The sequence below is a fragment of the Vigna radiata genome, chromosome 1, assembly GCF_000741045.1.
Source record: "Vigna radiata var. radiata cultivar VC1973A chromosome 1, Vradiata_ver6, whole genome shotgun sequence".
In the NCBI taxonomy this organism is placed as follows: Eukaryota; Viridiplantae; Streptophyta; class Magnoliopsida; order Fabales; family Fabaceae; genus Vigna; species Vigna radiata.
This window is the reverse complement of record NC_028351.1, coordinates 22,404,131-22,420,790: the sequence shown is the minus strand read 5'-3', so window position 1 is coordinate 22,420,790 and position 16,660 is coordinate 22,404,131. Positions and strand designations below refer to the sequence as shown.

Sequence of the window (16,660 nt, the reverse complement as noted above, 5' to 3'; positions counted from 1 at the left end):
ATAAAAATCATTTGTGTGATTTTTCTCTTCCCTACACTCCTTAATCTTTTAGCACTCCAACTGTTGGATAAAAGTTTTACAAGAAATTTAAAACTGATAAAGGAACTATTTTTGTGACCGAACACGCTTTCCGCTTACTCTTAGTTTTATTCCGCTGTGTTATACTCTTCGAACCATACCCCCTCCGATACCATCAATTGGTATCAGAGCTTGCTTTGATAGTTTTTCAAAATATTTGCGAAAATGGTCGGTCACAATCAAAACCTTGTATATGCTGAGGGTGCTTCCATTAACAGACCTTCACTTTTTACTGGAGATAACTATGCCTTTTGGAAAGTTAGAATGGAAATTTTTATGGGGTCTGTTGATAGAGGCATCTGGGAAGCTATACAAAATGGTCCTTATATTCCAAAAATTACAGTTGATGGTGTAGAAGTAGAAAAATCATATTTTGATTGCACTGCTGAGGAAAATAGAAGAGCCCAATTTGATTTTAAGGCTAGAAATATAATCTTATATGCACTAACCCCTAATGAATTCTCCAAAGTGCATTATTGCAATTCACTTTTGAATCTATTTCATATATGGCAAGTGCTTTCACTTCAGCAATGCTTACATTTAAATTAAGTCGGGTTCCTTTGATTTTGGAGAAAAACCTAATTCAGCTGACATAATTTTTGTATCTTTAGTTAGCATGTTAGCTTAATTATATAGATATTATATGGAGTTGTGGATTCAAGTATTTTTTTTAAATATTTTTATCTGCTCAACTATAGATAAGTCGATATTTCTCTGATCCCCAATACTACTTTCAAGTGAATGATCACTATGTTAAGAACAAATTAAAGGTTATTTTGTTCCCATTCCTGCATCGGGTATATAGTGCTGAATTTGTTCCATGTTCACATGCTTTCTAGTTTTTCATAGTATTTTAAACATGTTGTACTTGTTGTGGGTAGGTTTAGTCCTGGAGCTTTGAACTGGTTATTTATCAAGGGATTGATTGGCTGGTTTAATAAAATCAAAGGGATTGGTTGGCTGGTTTAGGCGAGGAAGTCGTAGGCAGAAAGGATGCAACGAAAATCAAAGAAGATTTGAAAACGAAAGAAATAAAATATTGAAAAGCACAAAAAAAGAGACATGTTTTACATGTTAAACTTTCTTCGCATTGATTAAGAGAATTGCGAAGAAACTTATAATCAATTATGTTTTAAACATAATCGATTATGTGTAAATATTAAAGCTTTTCTCAAACCTATACAAGCTAACATTATCATATTACACAATGATTATGATTCTACAATCTGCAAAAACATATCATGAGAATATATTATTAGTATTTCATTTTTTAGAGTTAAACTTGATACATTTATGAATAAAAATCTAGATAGATTTTTGGCATGTAATTGAATTCTGATACTGAGCATCCAAATTTTGTGCATAACTTAGATTATTGGTGTTAACTTCTGATGTGATCATAACTGTAAATTTGACAAGGTTACAAAATAGCTTTGGTTGCTTGTGGCTGGAGGCATACAATACCTGTTTCATCTTCTGGTGGACTATACCACTTAATTTTGAATTTGTGAAGTCATATATGGACAAGGTTTCAATATTTTATATAAATATAATTTATTTAATAATCAAATTAGTGGATTTTATTTAATCAAAAATAAATTTTAGTGAAATATCACAACTTATAAATATTACCAAAATAATTTATTAGGATGTTATTTGATTTAATAATTACCAAAATTATAAAGTAAGAATAATTATTAAATTTGGTTAAGATATGAAAAGCTTCAACTATTCTTCGTCAAATTTGTTTAAAATTCCTTAAGGGAATATTTGTTGACAAGGAAAAAAAATAATTTAAAAACTTTCAAAAGCATATAAGAGGATATGTGGAAAGTTCAGGAAATAAATTATAAAATTAAGGTTAAAACCATTTAGGCATCCCTATTTTCGTAAGGTATTCCCATTTTGGTCTCTTTCTTTTAAAACTTCCCAATTAAGTCCTTATAAGTGCTAATTTCAAACAAATTAGCCCCTGCCGTTAAAAATCGTTAACGGAGTTAATTTTTTGATGAGGTGAGAAGTTGACGTGGCCTGTTCTTTAAACATGGCACTTTTATACGTGGCATTTCATAAAAAAATTAAAAATAGTTTTTAAAGAGGCATCTTCCTCCCTGTGTTTTTGTTTTCTTTGAGCAAACCTTCTGAATCTATTCCAAAAGTTAAGAAAGTATAATCAGATTAACCACAAATTGAACTCTGCTCCATTCATAAGGACATCCACCCATATCATCTCCAACAAACACAAGTCAAAATATAACTCAAAGCTGAAGGCATATGATTAAACAATATGATACAATGGAAATTTAAATCTGAACCATCATTATCGTCGTTTCCGTTTTCTGTTTTGTGGCTTTGCTTGTTCTTGCTGGGGTTTGGACTTACATTAGATTCAACAAGAGGAAGGAGTTTGCGGGAGGGAAGGGTGTTGGCGGTTCCGGGGTCAGTGGCACCAACTGCATTGCCACATCCAAGAATGCCCCGAATTAGAATGTTCCACGAAACCACATTTCTCATGGACAATTCTTCAAACAGTTTATGTGCATCTTTAGTTTCTTTACACTTAAGATAAACACTCAAAATCTGATTTTGCAGGGATAAAACATGGCAAAATCCAAACTTTATCAAATAGGCATACAATTGTTTTCCTTCAAGTAAAAGGGCCCATTTGGCGGAGACTTTGAGGGCGTTGGCACAAAATAAATGAACAGTGCGAGGATCCCTTAAGTGGGTTTCATCAGGAAATGGCACAAAAACTTTGAGTTTGCTCCATGAGTGGGTTTACTGAGTAGCAAATGAATAAGCAATTGGAGGGAAAGCAAGCTGCTTTTTTAAATGGAATTCGTTGATGAAGGACTGGAAGGAGGTCCAGCAGGACTCGGAGGCGTTGAGTGGCGACACTAAGCCAGGTATCTATAGGCACCATCAGGAAGCCCTAACATTTGATTTCACCTTGAGGAAGCCCTACCATCAAGAAGCCCAAAAAGTGACGGTCGGCCTCCACAGATTAGGCGTGCGACAGGGTGAGGTCATCATGCCCCGAGTTCGTTTTTGCGTTTCTCAGGGTGTCTCATCGCGGTGTTGTGGCCACTACGGCCAACCCCTTCTTCACCCCAGTGAATCTCCTTCAAGCCGCCATTAACATCTCGTCCTCCACCATTTTCAAACCCTAACCACGGACCAGAGAAGCAACGTCAAATCACGAGCAAATAATGTTCTCTCACAAGAATCGCAAAACATAACAAACCTTCAAGAGTAACTTCTTCGTCGCAAATCGTCAGCAGCCAAAAATTTTTCGATGTTCGAATCATCTTCCTCAAGAAATTTGTACACAGTAAAACCCAGAAATTCTACCAACAAATCTTAATTTTAAAATATTTAATATTATAAAATTCCACGTACAAACCCACATACTAAAAACTTACCATCTCATCTCACCATTTGTACATAATTTTAACACCGTTAGTGATTTTTAATGGCAGGGGTTAATTTGTTTGAAATTAGCACTTATAAGGACTCAATTGTGAAGTTTTAAAAGAAGGGGACCAAAATGGGAATACCTTATGAAAATAGGGACGCCTAAATGGTTTTAACCTAAAATTAAATATTTATTAACTATTTGTTTGAATTTTTTTTTTTAATCCAATCATCAATTAGTTACAAAATTACTAGTCTATAGGAATACAAGCAGAATCTTCATACAATTTAGAAGAAGGTTTAAAATTCCAAAAACAAATATATTAAGCTCATTGTGCAAAGTGGGAGCAAACGCCAAATAAGAGGGGAGTTCAGGTAAAGTTTCTGTACATAGGGGTCAACTGTGAAAATGACATTGATTTCTAAGTGCACCATTTTTTTTTAAGACTTATTGGACATGCAAGTGATGTTCAGACATTAATTATCACATTTATATCAAACTCCATGGCCAATGAACCATTGATTGTAAAACTCATTGAGTAGAAACAACACTGGGAGCAAAGGCCAAATAAGTGGCGAGTTCAGGCAAAGTTTCTGCACACATGGGTCAAGTGTGAAAATGACATTGATTTTTAAGTGAACCATTATTTTAAGACTTATTGGACATACAAGTGATCTTCAGGCATTGATTATCACATTTATATCGAACTTCATCTCCAATGAACCATTATTTGTAAAACTCATTGTGCATAAACAACAGCGGGAGCAAAGGCCAAATAAGTGGAGAGTTTAGACAATGTTTCTGCACACAAGGGTCCACTGTGAAAATGACATTGATTTTTAAGTGAACCATTTTTTTAAGACTTATTGGACAAACAAGTGACGGTATTGATTATCACATTTATATCGAACTTCATGGCCAAGGAAAACATTTTTATTAAATGGTTGAAACAACACTTGTACCATAACTTCAGAATCTCGATTTTCTGTTTCTTTTAAGCCTATCTAAGCATATAAAAATCACTAATATGTGATGATATTATTAAAAATTAAAACTTAAACAAACGGTCATATTACCAAAAAAAATTAATAAAGAAATTCATAAGTTCGTCACATTACTAACAGAAAATACATTGGAAAAAAATTATCAAATCAAACACATTAACTTACTGTTTGATAAACTAGAGGTATAATCCTTAAATGTATGTATATATATACACCTATGAAAGAACAACTTTTGAAAATTATGTTCTATGTACAAATCTAAAAGAAAATCCAAGGGAACACGTAATTTTTCAACTCATTCTTCTGATGCAACATATGGAATGTCATTCTTGTTTCCTAGCACAAGAAATGAAACATTTGCCAATGATTCGTCCACATAAATGCAAGGTAGTAAGCTCCTTCTTTCATTATGTGAAGCAATCTTTGAAAGGAAGGGTGTAGAACTCTTCATTTCAACTATCTCCTTTAAATGTTTTGAACTTAGCCCACCACGGCTTTCTCCTATCTTTGGCACTATCCTTGTAGTCAAGAGTGTTATCCAAAAATATAGCAACAATCAATGCAATCGTTGGAGAAGAAAAGAATATAGTATTAAGGAAACCATTGAATTGCAAAACCATAAAAACAATGACATGTTAGTTTTGTACTTAACTAATATAATGAGGGATATAAAACAATGAACTCACCCTTCCGACATTGGTATGAGCAAGGCCATGAAAGGCCTTTATAGTGCAAATTTTAAGTCAAATATCAAGAATTGGATGTAGTATTTTAATTAAATAAAACAAACAATAACCAACAATAAAAGCATCCCAAAACAGCATCAAACAACAGGGTTTATTGGTATAAAACAACAAGAAAATAATGCTGAAACAGGCAGCAACAATACAAAAACAACAATGATTTCATATCTGAAACTGTAAGCAAACAACTACAACTTTTTTTGGTGCAAAAACAGTGCAAAAAGAGCAATGTTTTTTGAACATAAACAAAATATAAACAACAATGTTTTATGGACAGAAACAAAATAAAAACAACAGCATTTCCTGAGCAAAAATGGAGTAAAAATAGTAGATTTTTGGTGCAGTATTCATGTAGTTTATATAGCAAAAACAACAAGGTACTTTCTGCATAATAACTACGCCTAACCTATTCTCAAATTCAAAAGTCTATTAATCAAGGTTCTTTATTTAATTCATTATACACGTATACCTAACTCTATTTCATACACTTAAACCATTCCAAATCAATTATTAATTAAATCCAAAATCACAAATGATCCACGGCTAAACGTTATACCACCATAAATCAAACAATATAACGTTCTAACAGCCAAGTTTCTCCACCGATCCATGTTTTAATCCTTGGCTAATCATTCTAACCCATTTACAACTTATTATTATTATTGTCATAACAGCATAAATTACCACATCATTCTTATTTTACTTTCTATGCTTACAAAATCCGAATAAATTACAAACAAAACATCCATCTGCTTCATAAATTATAACATCATAATTACTATTCTTTTTTCCTTTTAAACCTTAACAGGATACCCCTCTTTATATTCATCACCATCATGGAAAGCATTAAATTCAAGTTTCCTTTACCCAAATTACTCCAGACTTTAATATTTATAAAATTGATTCAAACCCAACCGATAAATGTATACTAATCCAAATGTTTATCATACCATAATTCCTGTTAATTTCAATTTTGCAAAATTACTATAAGGAATCTGACCACTGCTTCAAGGTTCCCATCATAAATTTTCTATCTTGATATTTATATCATTTATATACAAGCATACCTTCAAACTTCAACTCTATTTCATAATGCACATATAACTCAAATATTCCAATTCTCAATACAATTATATCTCTAAACTTAACGTTCCAAACCAATCTTTTTACATATTACCTTTTTCTACTTCATCATCCAACCTATTTTAACATATAGTCATGGATATCAAAATTGAGATTTTAGCGCCTAGCTTAACAAGAGTTTATCATATAACCAACATAGTAAAAATAAAGATTTTAATGTATAGAAAACCTAATCANGCATAGTAGAATAAAATGTATCTCCCTATTCTCTTTTCCAAATTATAACCTGTGGTTATTACAATCCAATAACATCACTAGAACGAATACTCTCAACTGAATAAATACGCTCATACCATAATTTATCCAATATCAATCACACAACAAAATTTTTAGAATTAAGAGACATCAAAGTCAATAATCCAAAACAGAATCAAAAGCTAAAAAAAATTTAGCTCCCCATACATGGTTCGAAACTTCTCCCAATAAAACCCTTGAATCAAATCGAACACATAATTTTTCATTAATGAAAACGAAAAGATTAAGCTAATTAATGAAAGCGCCATAACACATTGTCGGCAAACACTATACAATCGATTTTGTGTTTCCATAAAACGAATGCAACCCAATATCTTCCAATCAATAATCGACCAAAAAACACAAACTTTCTGCACGACTAAAATCCAATCTTTCACCAATATCACCCACACAAAGTTCATGCCCAAAACAAACTCCAAAAGAAGAAAAAATAAATCAAGTTTCTTTTACAAGTATTAAAATTAAAAAAAAAAAAAAAGATCGAATAGAAACTGAATTTGAAGAGAAGAGGGAGAATACATACCCGAGAAAGAATGTTATGAGCAAGGGCAAGAATATGCATAGGTAGGACCTCCCATCCAAATCAACAAGAAAAACCCTTCTCGTGTCAACCTCACCCTCTCATAACCCATACAACACAAACCACCAACGATAACAACAAAATAGGCTCTGCAAAACAACCCAAACGTGCAATCGAATGGCGAAACAACGTTGGTGCTTTGAAACGGCAGAACAATGGTGAACAAGGATCTAGTGAATGACGAATGTCCAGTGAACAGTGCAAAGTGGATGAATGATTAGTTCTGCGAAAGGGGGTCTATGGGTGGGAGAACGTTCTCTCGACTTCTTTAGCATAAACGAGCTTTCAATTTTTGAAACCCAAAATGAAGCCCGCCAAATGAAAACCCTTGCAACTCCATCCCCTCTCCATTTCCACATCATTTTCAAGTTTTTATAATTTTTTCCACTTGGACCAATAACAAGAAAACACGTGGTGATGTCAAAAGTTTGTCATTTTTTAAGTGTCAAAGTATCATTACCCATACAATAATTGCATACTTCTTTTCTTCCAAAAAAGAAACAAAAAAAAGTTATTTTAGTGTTTTTCTCGTAAGCTACAAATAGTAACTTAGAAAAAAAAAAACAGTTCCTAGGATATGTCTGAGTTGATATAAAGAATTGAGTATAATGGAGATCAAACTTTTCCCTTTTTATCTTATTCCATTCCTATCTTAGTAAATCAAACAGTCGACCAACTTTCTCATAATTCCATCTCCTCCACTACACCATCAATCCAAATATAGTCTTGAGAAAAATACTTTATCACAAAATCAATTTCATTTTTAGGTTTAAAGAAAAATGCGTCTGTCATGCAAAAACTACATGCATTTGCTTTAGCAAAAGGATAGATACCCTTGCCTTAATAATCCCGCAAAAGACATTGAAATTATAAAAAATGCAGTAACCATTCCACTTTTGGCACAATCGCTTTCTCAATGATACACAAAAGAAAAGCTTATTTCAAATATCTCAATGTTCTACGAAACCCCCTCAATGACAAAAAAAGCTTGATCCTCATATGTAAATCAAAGAAACTCATCACCTAACAAGTTTGAGACAAGGTTACCAATATTTCTACACGCATTATCCTCACTCCGGAACTTTTACTTCCCTTAGAACCTTTGCAGCATCCTCGGGGAACACAGGATTTATGTAACACCCAGATCCAAGCTCAAAACCCGCAATTCCAATTAGCTGAGGTACTATCTGTATAAACCAATGAGTGTATGCTAATTCTGACCCGTTACTATGAAGTGGACTAGTGTGAATCATATAGTTGAATGGTGGATTGTTCAACTGCAAAGACATCTTCCTGAGCATTAGTTTCAACAAACCTCCCAGTTCAACTGCCTGCAAAACAAATGTTAGAAGTAATTATCGACCTTTGGAACAAGAAACACGAATAAAGGAGATATTCGTACATGTGTATATCACAATTTGCAGTAATACAAAGGTAGATCTGCTATGTTATGCTAACCATATAGTATTGTGAATTCCACAAAGGTGGATCTGTGCTATGTTAGAAGTAATATGTGTGCTATTTCAAAGATACTGAATATGGATTACATCACAATAGATCCTCAGAGTTATAATGCCCATTAGGCCGTAAGCATTACTTATTGAGCACTATCCACTACACATCCCTCACAATCCACTTGCTAATTCTTGCCCTGTTCTAAGTTCATCTGCAGAAGCATCATCAGCGTCTTATGCAGAATGCAGTATTTTCTTACCGCTCTAATAAGATATTCAATATAACAGACTGCCTGTGAAATTCAAAACTTTCCTCTTTGAACCTTTTACTTTTGCAGATCAGAAACATGAAGAGCTTCCAAGCCAGTAGTTCGTTGTTATTCCCAATATTTGTATTGTTTCTCACTCCAAACACTCCATGTTTTTCAGATTCAGCTTGTGTCACTGTGAGAAGAAATAGATTCGGCTGAAAGATGTTCTATTTAGACAGGTCTGGTCTATTTGAAAATTATGAAGTGTTAGTCTGGCCTGTTACCTGTTATAGGTTTTTCTAGGCTTGGCTTGATATTTTTAAGAGTTTGACTTAGCCTACGTAAAGACCTATTTAGTTTTTATATATGTATGACTTATCCTTAACTATGTTAATTGACTAATAGTCGTGGAAAAAATAAAATTATATTTAAAGCAAACTACTTAACAAAATTTAAACCACAACTACTTGATGCACGAGGCACAGTAGAAATAGAATAATCTGACATTATTAGGCTCGTGTTTAACTTTATTTACATGATAAAAACTTATTTTTAAGGCTTCATATCATGATAACCTATTTAAAAGTTTATCTTGCAAGATTTCAAAATAAGATAATGGCTATTGGTAGGTACAACTAAAAGTCTAACACCATTTCAGATCTATTTGCTCAGACAGTATGTTTCTGTCACATGCAATCAGCCCATGATAGGAATGAGTGTCAAATCTCAGAAAATAACCAAAATTTAAGCCTTTAATTCATGCCACACATCAGGTGCATTATATTGAGAGCAAACTAAATATTTGGCACCTAAGAAGCAGGAAGATTTAGCAAATAAACCACTGTTACCTTTTCCGCATCCAATTCATGGAAGTGAGCAGAGTGGTACCGAGGAACAATCCATATCTCAAAAGGAAATGTTGCAGCAAAAGGAACAAGTGAAAAGAAATTGGTAGATGAATCAATCAAAAGATCTTCACGTTGAATTTTACAAATAAAACATTTCCCTGTCTGATCAAAATGATCTTTCATACTTGCAAGACGGGCAGATACACTAGGTGGAATAATTGGCAGGGCCATCATCTGACTATGAGAATGACTCATTGATGCACCAGCTGAAGCACCATGGTTTTTGAACACCTTCAAAGATTAAGAAAAACAAGTTTAAGAAAAATTGCAAGAAAAAAAAAACAGTAAGCTATTTATGCAGACAAGTGAAAAACTTTATCAGTTTCAATTATTAATGTCAAGGCAGAAAATAATGGAAATCCAGGCACGAAGACAGCATCTACCAAAAAAGTAAATAGTTATATTGTCAGAGATGTAAATTAGGCATGCAACTATTGCTTATGGCTTAATTGCTCTGATTTCCCAAAATAAAATCAACAACTATACTGTCTAAAAGTCATAGTACACAATTTCACACTGCAAGAAACCTAAACATATTTATCTAAGAGCAAATAAATCCAAGATCCACACACACTATTCCCGGATTTCACCTAAGATTTTATACCTTGATATATCAACACATATAACATATGCTGCATAAAAAACATACATTGGATACTTTTACATCTAAAACTCCTGCCTCAGCTCTTGTGGAACAAGCAAGATTAAAAAACGATAAAAAAATATCAAAAGACAGAAAAAGAAAGCAACTTCATGCATTACACAGTCAAAATATCAATCCCCATAAGAACACAACCAACAAAGTCATCTAAGATAAAAGGGCTTCATCCCCACACACCCCTTTTAAGCAAAAAAGAACATCTTGGTGCCAATGCAGTGGCAAAAGATACATAGTAATGCTAAAATCTAAAGCATAAGGATTAATTAGCAGAAATAACACATATTAAGGGATCACAGACGTTATGGACTAATTCAATGTCAACGAGCAAATAATTTCACATTGTATTCATATGATTCTAAGTATTCTAAGTATTTAAAGTCTGCAAAGAGGAAACAAGTTTTATTGATACACTTAAATCATAATTTACACCATTTTGAAACTAATACGAACTTCTACCCATAGAGTGAATAGTGAAGTTAGTTCCTCAGAGCTATAGTGTGGGTAAATTTCTAAAAAACATTCAGCAACGGCCAACTCAGTTTTGGAACTTCTACAACTTCATCGTAACCACAATTGTGGCGCTGTCAGCTGCATTTGTACCTAGTTGAAGTGAGTGATATTTATGCCTAGGGTCCTTAAATGAGTAATTATTTAATCCAATTAGGACCTCTTCTGAATAACTTTACAATAAACATTTCAGAGAGGTAAACAATAACAAAAAAATGAAATAAGTTTCTCTATAATTAAAATTATCTTATGCATAAACTAATCTGTAATTTATTTTTCATATAACTTCTCTAAATTTTGATTTTCAATTAACCGGTGAATAAATTAATTGAGAAACATATCTCTGTTTTTCTTTGTATCTTTTTCTCTCTCTTAGAAGTATTTAGGGAAAAGTTTGTCAAAAAACATCTGTAGTTTTCTTATCTCCGATGTCAAAGAGAAGTTCTGCATGATGAAATACACATTTACAAAGTTCAAGAATATTTCAATAATTCCTTCAATCTTCCTTGAGTATTGTAATTCAGCAATGTACATTGAAATTCGCAAAAGTATTTTCCCAACTTCATTAAGAAAGTAACCAAATTTAAAAACAAATGCAATTATCAAATTTCCGAATTGATTAGACCATATAAACTCGCAAGTAGAAACACAAGGCTGCATCTTTCATATGCAAATTGTGAAAACTGGTAGGCTAAAGAGAATGAACCTGCACGTATTGAATTGATTTATGGCTTGCGAGTTGTTGGATTCTCTCGGTATAAGCGACAAAAACTCGGCCAATTTCCGTAGGAGGCAAATCACTGAGCTGAACCGGGTGAACTGGAGTTTCTATGACTACATCGTGGAACCCAAACCCTGTTTGGAGCGAATCGGAAGGGGCGTGTTGGGGTTCAGGGAGAGTGCGGGAGAGGGCGGGGTAGAGGTTCTGGATGACCCGGATTTTCCAATCCGAGTGTCGGGGCGGGACCCGGAAGATCTCGGGCGCGCACTCGTGCTCGTGGCCGATACAGAAGGGGCACTGTTGGTTCGGATTCGGGTCGGTAGGGGATTTGGACTTGAAGTCGGAGGGTCGTTTGGCTCGGGCGGGTGAGAATATGACCCAACGATTCCACACAGCATCTTTTCTGAGTTCTGGGTTTGCGTTTTCCGAGGACGAGGCCATGTCTAACTGTGTGTTGATTCTTAGACATCATAAGGTTTTGCTTTTGGTTGGTTTATTTACCATTTTGGTGTAATTTTACACCCTTATTAGGAGGGCAAAACTTTTAAAGTATATAATAATTCATTTATGCTTGAAATTTAAAAAAAAAAAAAATATATATATATATATATATATATATATATATATAAAATGAAAAAAGGACAAACATTTATAAAACAGAAGGAAACATACATTTTATTTTAAGTTTAAACTCTTTAATCATCCTTATTTTTGGGACACTTTCTCAATTTTATCCTTTTTTTTATTAAAACTCCTAATTTGGTCCTTAAAAGAGTCAATTTCAATCAAATTAACCATTTACGTTAAAAAAAGTTAAAGCTGTGAAGTTTTTGGACAGAGTGAATGAGGTATTAATGTATGCATAGGTGGCCTTTGTAGTGATGAAACGTAACAATGATATGATGAAACATGACATTTGTTTAGAGACTCTACCATCGTCTTCTTCAAGACCCCGTTCCTGTTGGTGGTGGGTGTAGAAGCTTCTTCAAAAAATAATTTCAATGATTATAAAGAAAAAGAAAAAATGGCATCTACTATGTAAGTGTAAAAAGATTAAGCAGGACGACCCGAGAGTTTATCAAAGCCCTCAAGACCTTCTCAGTATCGTTTTCAGTGGCGGAAATACATTCATCCAAATCCCGCATTTTCCTCAAAACCAATCTCACTTCTTCGTCGCCTTTCTTCTTCAGATTTCAAAGACTTTCCATTTCCACCACATCCCGTTCTCGAAGCTCTTCATGATCCTTCTTCACCCTCCCACCCTTTCTCGACAGCTTCACCATTTGCGCCCACGACAACCTTCGAGGCGAGAACGACGCTGCCATCCTGTTGAACAGTGCAACGGAAACGGACACCGTCATGGTGATAGCGGCACTGGAGTGCTTCTGCGTCACGGCGGAGGGGTGGTTGTTTGTTACGGCGTGCGTTTCTGGATGAGGGGCCTCTCGCAGTGGAGGTTGAACGTCGTAGAGGGGATTGCGATTAGGATTCTTGGCATCTGATTCGCAAGAGGATCGATTGTTTACAGGTTCTTGGATAGTGGTGGTGTGAGAACACTCACGGTGACTGCTTGAACGTTTGCTGGCTTGGTGGTGACCGGGTGCGATTGAAGAGGAAGAGATCGCAGAAGAGACATCTTAGCAATTTCTGAAACGACACTGTCTCGAACTTCACGAACATTACTCATCAATTCCTTGTTATTGTTACAGAATTAGTGAAAATTAGTCCAGCACAAGAAAAAACAGTTTTGGTTAGTTACCCGCATGCTGATTAAGGAATGTTCTAGGTTGGATTTGGTTAGTTATAACTCCATGGTTGATGGATATGTGAAGAATGGAGAAATTGGTGTCGATGAAATGCCTAGGGATGTTTTAAGTTTTTTCTTTACTTTAATGGAATCAATCAGACATGTTACCACCACCAAGGTTTTTGTTCATGTCGGTAACTTGTCAAATGTCACGTTTCATCACTTGATTGACACGTTTCAACATTATAAAGGCTACGTTTGCATAAATTAACATGCATCTACTCTGCTAGACAAAAACTTAACGGTGTTAACTTTTTTTAACGGAAAGGGTCATTTGATTGAAATTGGCTCTTTTGAAGACCCAATTGGGAGTTTTAATAAAAAGGGGATGAAATTGAAAAAACGCCCCAAAAATAGAGACAATTAAAGGGTTTTAACCTTTCTTTTATAAGTACTTCTCGAAAATCTTTTATAAATTTTTTTAATAAAATATTTATATAAAATTATCATAACCAAATAAGTTAAATATCACTTTTTGATCAAATTATTATTTTATAATCATAACAAAAAAATAAAACAAATTTTATTTTATAAGAATCACTTATAAATAATTATTTTCATAAATACTTTTTTAAGTTTAAAGGTCATGTGTGGTTTCTTACAAAGTTTATAAAATTTAAACTTTAAATCCACTTTTCACATGTCTTTCCTCATGGTGTAATATTACTCTTTATAAAAAGTTAATTTTAAATTTTATCGTTCAAATTTTTAAAATTACAATAAAGTGTATAACTAGGAGCCCAGTACAATGTTTTTAAAATTAAACAATGTCTAAATATATTTACTTCTAAACATAGGTGAAACCAATATAATTATCCCTATGTTGTATTATACCACAATCCTTCATAGACACAGCATATTAACCTAGAACGAAATTATCTGAATATATAATATTCCTCACAATTAAATTCTAATTTAAAACTAAAATAAGATTGAATCACTAATTTAGCCTTTAAAATTTCAATAATTAATAAAATGTATTCCTATAATTAAGAAAATTTTAACATGATCCTTAAAATAATAAATGATTAATATATTTAGTTTAGACTTGGATTTTAGTGATGGATCAAATTGGTTCCAAAAAAAAGAAAAACAAAATAATCATAATCAATTAAAAAATATTCTAAGTTTTTTTTACCCCAAAACAACTTTTTTTTAATTTATACTTTTTTTAAGTCACATTAGTGGACATGTAAGGACTTATAAAAAATAATCAGCTTCAATGTTGTCACGTGACAACGCAGGGTAGGTTGGCCAAATATTAGTAAAGTAGTGTAGACTTAATACACTAAGTTTACTCATTTTTTAAAGAACAAGCATTCCTTTCTTAACATTTTCATTTTCTCTGCTTTGCTATCTCCTCTTCTCTACTAGAGGTCTAACCATAAGCTTGTTGATTTGAAGCTATCTTGGCAATCGGGACTTCAAGATCAACACTTCTAACCGATCACATACTTCATTCTTCAACTGGTAAGGAAACCTCCCTTTCTTCCCATTCACTTAGGGTTATGGTTATGCAACAATCTGGTTGCATGTGCCCCATTTCACTTTCTTCAAGTTTCCTATTCTAATAAGTTCTTAATTTTTTTTTGCATTCTATCACCTAATGGTGATTTGTAGGGTGTTCTAATATTTCCGGAGGCAAGAACGTATAATTGAGGGTCCTAGAGTTGAGCTGTTCCATGTAAGAGATAAGGAAAGCTAGGATTTCAGTTATGTTCTGTGAAATTCTTGCATGCGTAAGCTAGTTAGTAGAACTTGTAAGAGAATGTATATGTTGATTTGTATGTTAGCTTGAATGGTAATTAAATTGAATGTGATGATTTTGTTGTTAGAACATGTACTGCTGGCTGGTTTGGTTGTGAACTGGGAATTTGAATGTCTTGAAATTAGTATGGAGACGTTTCAGTGATGATATTGAGTGCGTGAATGAGGATGGTTTCTTGTTAAGTAGTTTAATAAGAGATTGTTGAGTAAGTTGTTGAAATTTGAGGTTTTTAGGAGGGTAACTAAGGTAATCATATTGGGAGTTAGGTACTGCAGGTGTTTTTGGGTGACTTGGGTGTTTTAGGTAAGTTAATTTAGACTTATTGAAGTCCTTAAAATGAACAAAAATAGTTGCAACATGGTAAATTTAATTTTGAGTCATTTGGTTAATCGAATTTGGATTTTTGGACATGAATCAATGCATAAACACTTGGTAACAAGGTTAGGGAAGTTTAAATTAATTAGACAAGTTTAAATAGGTACCTATCACGAATTAGAGGTGTTAGAAGTTAGGTTAGAGGGCTGGAAATGGGTTGGAGGGGCGTGAACTACGAAATTATGTAGAATCGCGTGATGTAGAGTCTGCAGATTCGCATAGCGCACCAGGAGGGTGTGCTGAGCAAAATTTTATGGGCCTCCCTAGCCGCTTAATTCGCACAGTGCACCAGGAAGGGTGCGCTGAGCGAATTTTTTTTGGCAGATTGAGTGTTTTTGATGTTTTTGACGTTTTGGGAGTTCCGGACATCCGTTTTGGACGTTCTTTAGGTTGTTCTAGGGGTTTTTGCCCCTTCCGGAGCCATTGGTGAGGGTCTCCAAGCTGTTTGAATTACTCAAGTAATGGTAATTAAAGGTTATAAAGAAATTTGTGTTAAAAAGTGATGTTTAGGTGAAAGTATGCAATGTTTGAGTAGGTATGAGTTGTTTTTATGACAGGACTAAGGAGTGTCTTGTATGTGTACATGTATATAGCTTGTGTGGTTGGGAAAGAATATGATTGTGAACTGTGGTTCAAATTTATGTGAATTGGGAAAGGAATAAAACATGATTTTCTAGTGTGTTGATGATGGTAATCACAGAATCTCTCGGTGAGATTCTTAGTGTTTAGAATGAATGTAAGAGGCTTCCATATGGGGGGTTATCCCAACACTCTAATGGTCTTTCATTCTCACTTAGAGAGGATTGACGCATGTGGTGAGAGTAGTGGGAGGTTGATAACGGTAATTTTCACCATTATCTATGGTGCAATTTTCTTACCAAATCAACACTCCTGAAGCTTGAAACACGCTTAATCCTCTTTTTAATCTAACTTTGTGAATAAATTCAGCTTAGGTTATACACACTAGTTTTCATCACTAATTTCTCAAAT

The 16,660-nt window shown here is 33.8% G+C and overlaps 1 protein-coding gene across 1 annotated transcript; it reads right to left on the bottom strand.

Moving 5' to 3' along the window:
- Nucleotides 1-8,026: 8,026 nt before the first annotated feature.
- LOC106775358 (ADP-glucose phosphorylase) lies at nt 8,027-12,224 on the bottom strand. The gene is made up of 3 exons (XM_014662508.2): nt 11,706-12,224; nt 9,772-10,062; nt 8,027-8,549 (listed from the first exon to the last, which is right to left on the bottom strand). The coding sequence occupies exons 1-3, from the start codon at nt 12,159-12,161 to the stop codon at nt 8,289-8,291; spliced, it is 1,008 nt and encodes a 335-aa protein (XP_014517994.1). The 5' UTR covers nt 12,162-12,224; the 3' UTR covers nt 8,027-8,288.
- Between the last annotated feature and the right edge of the window lie 4,436 nt (nt 12,225-16,660).

What these genes read in the sequence shown, in the direction of transcription:
- LOC106775358 (XM_014662508.2), bottom strand. Translation starts at nt 12,161, where the DNA reads ATGGCCTCGTCCTCGGAAAACGCAAACCCAGAACTCAGAAAAGATGCT. An exon ending in AATCAATTCAATACGTGCAG is followed by an intron (nt 10,063 to 11,705) that starts GTTCATTCTCTT and finishes TAATCTTTGAAG; the next exon opens with GTGTTCAAAAACCATGGTGC. An exon ending in ATGAATTGGATGCGGAAAAG is followed by an intron (nt 8,550 to 9,771) that starts GTAACAGTGGTT and finishes TTTGTTTTGCAG; the next exon opens with GCAGTTGAACTGGGAGGTTT.